At 49.4% G+C, this 4,524-nt stretch overlaps 1 protein-coding gene across 1 annotated transcript; it reads left to right on the top strand.

Moving 5' to 3' along the window:
• The first annotated feature begins 893 nt into the window (after window positions 1-893).
• LOC123165887 (U5 small nuclear ribonucleoprotein 40 kDa protein) lies at window positions 894-3,616 on the top strand. The gene is made up of 2 exons (XM_044583631.1): window positions 894-1,150; window positions 2,386-3,616. The coding sequence occupies exon 2, from the start codon at window positions 2,414-2,416 to the stop codon at window positions 3,452-3,454; it is 1,041 nt and encodes a 346-aa protein (XP_044439566.1). The 5' UTR covers window positions 894-1,150; window positions 2,386-2,413; the 3' UTR covers window positions 3,455-3,616.
• The last annotated feature ends 908 nt before the right edge of the window (window positions 3,617-4,524 follow it).

Genomic DNA, 4,524 nt, shown 5'->3' on the forward strand with positions numbered 1-4,524 from the left:
CCACACCCACCTATATTCAAAAATACTTTAGTAATAAAAAAAATAAAAAAATCCCGGATTTTTTTTATGGAATCAAACATGACCAAGGATTGCACTCGTATAAAAAGATTAAACAAAGAATGAGTTTCATTGTATCCGCGGCGAAGTTTTGCCAAAAAAGGCTAGTACAAGAACTATTCATGCCATATTGTCGGCATAATTTTTTGTTTTACCCTGAAGTCAACGGGAATCATTCTTTGCCCAAACTTTTTATACGAGTACGATACCTGCTCATATTTGATTCCAATTTTTTTGGGATTTCTTAAACTTTTTTAGTTACTAAATTGATTTTGAATATAGTGGGGTGGAGCACCCAGTGCTCCCAATCCGCTTGCATTTTGTCCTTTAAGTTAAAAAAATGCAACCTGATCTTCGGGATCGGGCGGTGGCGGCATTTCGGTGTCATGCCCTTCTTGAAGGACCACCTTGGGGTCCATGCTCCGTCTTTGTCTGGCTTCACTTCTTCGTGGTGACTAGTTCACGGGAGGTGCCCGTCAGCCCCAAGCGGTTCATATTTGGATCAGCTATAATGTGCTTGGTGGTTGATTGGGTAGTGTTGCGGTGCATTGGCACCATTGTATTTTGTCTTTTGTGTGTGCTGTGTATGATGATGGCGTGTTATATCCGAATGCCCCTATCTCTGGTCGTTGCTTTATATATAAAGCGGGGCAAATGCCCTTTTCTTAAAAATAAAGTGCAACTGACTGACGCACAAACCACAATGAATTCAATTGCAGAGGCTTCTTGTTCGTTATCTTTTTCCCCTTATTGGTTTTTAGAAGGACAGGCCTTCTTGTTCGTACACGGGCCAAAACATGTAACAGCGCAGCCTATATCCAGCCCATCAACTGCGAAGCCCCAAAACCGCGGCCCGAGCCTACCCCAAAGGCGAGTAGACGCCGCCAGAATCCCCCACGCACCCACCCGACCGCGCCGCCGCCTCGTCTCCTCCCACCTCTCGTCCCTCCGGCCGGATCGGCGATACCTCCACCCCCGCCTCCCGCCGCCTGCCCGCGCCGCCCACTCCGACCTCGCCGGCCGCACCCGAGCAGCAGCAGCAGCGGTCCGCGTCCTCGCGCCTGGCTAGCCCCAGCCTAGGGCTTCCGCTCAGGTATCGCCCCCTACGACCTTCGCTACTTCGTTGCCTCCCGGTAGAGCAGAGATTCTACTGCTTGTCTTGTGTTTTTGTGGGTTTCTGCGTGCGCGTGGGAGAGGAGAGGCGGGGATGGCTGGGCTGGGCGGGTGGGAACCCGCCTTGGCGAGTGGAGGAAATCTGAGAGAACACAGAGTAGTTCTTCAGATGTAGTGTAGAATTGACTTCGTTTGGGCATGATAGGTTGTTGTAGCATATAGCCTTCGGTTTGGACCCTATCACCAGTCCGCGGGATTGCCCGTCTGAGCAATTCCGGGGCAGCTTTGTAGCACAGGGTACTCGAAATTGTTGGTGCTAACAGTCTGATTTGTGTGATTTTGTGATGCATGGACTTGTTCTCCACACGGTCTATGTACGAGAAATTTCTAAGGTAGATGCTTTTGTTCATCATGGTATAAAAGGTGTAGGTCATGGAGCAGCTCCTTGCTGCTTGAAGAATTGACAAAAAGGAACACTCCATGGTGCAGATGCGTCAGCCTTTGCGCGGTTCTGTTTCCACAGTTCTAACGCAATAACGCCACTGACCTGATAAACTTGGTCGCATACACACTTTGGCTGGAGCTTGCTAGCCAATGCTCCAGAAATTGTTTCACTACTAGTCTGCTGACAACCATTGCACATATCGGATGGACCCATGCATGAGCATCTCCAGGGAAACATACCCAACCTTGTGGTCTCCAACAGTGCTTGTACTCTGCAATTCCATGTCTGTAGGCTGTAAGCCACACATGATTGAGTATCCCTGTCATTACTGTCAAGGTTCCTAGTTCAGCCCCTTGTGTGGCCTATTTGATTTGTAAAACTGTTGATGATACTCCAAACATGTTCTGCTACTGCTGCTTAATTTTTCACAGTTCTCCCAGTTAACTAACTTACTAGCATTTTAAATTACTGCTTGATTACCGGCACTGGGTAGCACCAGTAAACCTTATTTTCTGTATATTGACCTGGGTTACATCACCACAGCTCTACTTAAGTCTCATTGCCGAAATTATATCTAGCGAATAGATTATTATCTGTGGTACTACTTGTGCTTGTATGTGTCTGTAAATTGAAAACCTGGATAATGTATGATTTTTGTTTCTGAAGAGATGTTTGTGTGCATATGTTTGGACTCTAGACTCTACTGTGGACTAGCTCTGGTCTGTTCTGTTCATTTTCTTGCAGGCATCTTATATTTTTCTTTGTGACAGGAACGTAAATTTCACTACAGACTTGAAGATGTACTCCGCTCCAGGCAACAATTCTTTGGCTCTTGCTGCCCCACGGCCAGGAATGGAGTTGGGCAACGTGCAGCAACATCCTAACCAGGCTTTTGGTCTTGGGCCTGGTGGGAAACAACGCTCATCCAGTCTGGAGGCGCCGATAATGCTACTCACAGGCCACCAGAGCGCTGTCTACTGCATGAAGTTCAACCCTGCTGGAACTGTGATAGCATCGGGCTCCCATGACAAGGATATCTTCCTGTGGTATGTCCATGGTGAGTGTAAGAACTACATGGTACTGAGAGGGCACAAGAATGCTATCCTTGATCTTCACTGGACCACTGATGGGAGCCAGATAATCTCTGCAAGCCCTGACAAGACTTTGAGGGTCTGGGATGTTGAAACTGGCAAGCAGGTTAAGAAGATGGCTGAGCACTCATCCTTTGTCAACTCATGTTGCCCGTCACGTAAGTGGCCACCTCTTGTTGTGAGTGGATCGGACGACGGTACAGCAAAGCTCTGGGACCTGCGTCAGAGAGGGGCTATCCAAACACTTCCAGACAAGTTTCAGATTACTGCCGTGAGCTTCTCAGAGACTGCAGATAAGGTTTTCACTGGTGGCCTGGACAACGATGTCAAGTGGTGGGATCTTCGCAAGAATGAAGTCACAGAATCTCTCAAAGGACATCAGGACATGATAACTGGGATGCAGCTTAGTCCTGATGGGTCATACCTCCTCACTAATGCGATGGACAATGAGCTCAAGATCTGGGATCTGCGCCCTTATGCACCAGAGAACCGCAACATCAAGACCTTTACAGGCCATCAGCACAACTTTGAGAAGACCCTGTTGAAGTGCAGCTGGTCACCCGACAATCGCAAGGTCACTGCTGGGAGTGCTGATCGCATGGTCTACATCTGGGACACGACATCGAGGCGGATCCTGTACAAGCTTCCTGGGCACAACGGTTCCGTCAATGAGACCGCATTCCATCCCACCGAGCCCATCATCGGATCCTGCGGCAGCGACAAGCAGATTTATCTCGGGGAGCTTTAGGTCGCTGTCACTTCCTCAGCTAGGAATTCCTGTAATATTTGGGTATGGAAAAGAACTGAAGACCGCAGGTACCGTGTTGCTCTGTCTGAGACATTGAATGCTGGATTGCTGATCGAATTTTCAAACTGCTACTTGTTGAGTACCCTTACGGCTCTTGTTAAACTTGTGTCCATTCTGCCTTTTAATCACTAACTGGTGTGGTCTCTCTGTAAACCTGATCCACTTACCTGTTCCCTGCTGAATTACGTTGTCTAACTAGTGCATCGAGTCAAATGCCGTTATAGTCTGTAAACCTACCTTTTTCTGTTAGATGAGTTTCTATCGGTGCTATATATATACCGGAAAAAAACGTTAATTCAGCTAAAAGATTGCCTCAAAAGGGCAAACCATATATATTAATAAATTTGGTTGATCATCTTTTAGTCAATCGTAGATTGTCAACATTGTGTCTGAACATAATTTATTAGAGCATTTCCAGCCGTTGGCCCCCCAGGAGGGGCTAAAAATCGCCCCCTGGGGCGCACCGGCGCTAAACCGCGCGCTGGGGGCGTGATGCCCCACAGTCACGGCGCCCACTTTTTTTGAAAAACTTAAATACGGCGCAAACACGGCTCAAATTTAACGCAAACATCGACGAGTTCGTTCAAATTTAAATATATTTAAAAAAAAGAAAAAAAACTACTAGGGGCTGCTCCTCGCCGTCTCCATTGCCGCTCCTCGTCGCCGCCCGCCGCCCGCCCTTGCAGTTCTACATGCCGAGGAGGCCGCAGAACCGCGTGTAGTTGCCGCCGCCTCCGCCGCCGCCGTCCCTGCTGTATCCTTCCCCTGGCTGCCGCGGCGGGTTGGACGGTCCGGGGGCGTCCTCGTCGTCGTCGCTGTCGAGGATCACGACGCCGTGCTCGTCCTCGCGCCCACGTTTGCGGGCTTCTATCTCCTCCAGGGCCCGGCGCTGCCAGACCATCTCGTCGCGGTAGTAGTCGTCCCGCGCCCACTGTAGGGCCTCCTCGTCGGAGAAGCCGCGCCGGGCTATCTCCTCGTACTCCGGGGGGAGGCCGGGCTCCGGCTTGGGC

The sequence above is a fragment of the Triticum aestivum genome, chromosome 7D, assembly GCF_018294505.1.
Source record: "Triticum aestivum cultivar Chinese Spring chromosome 7D, IWGSC CS RefSeq v2.1, whole genome shotgun sequence".
Taxonomy (NCBI): Eukaryota; Viridiplantae; Streptophyta; class Magnoliopsida; order Poales; family Poaceae; genus Triticum; species Triticum aestivum.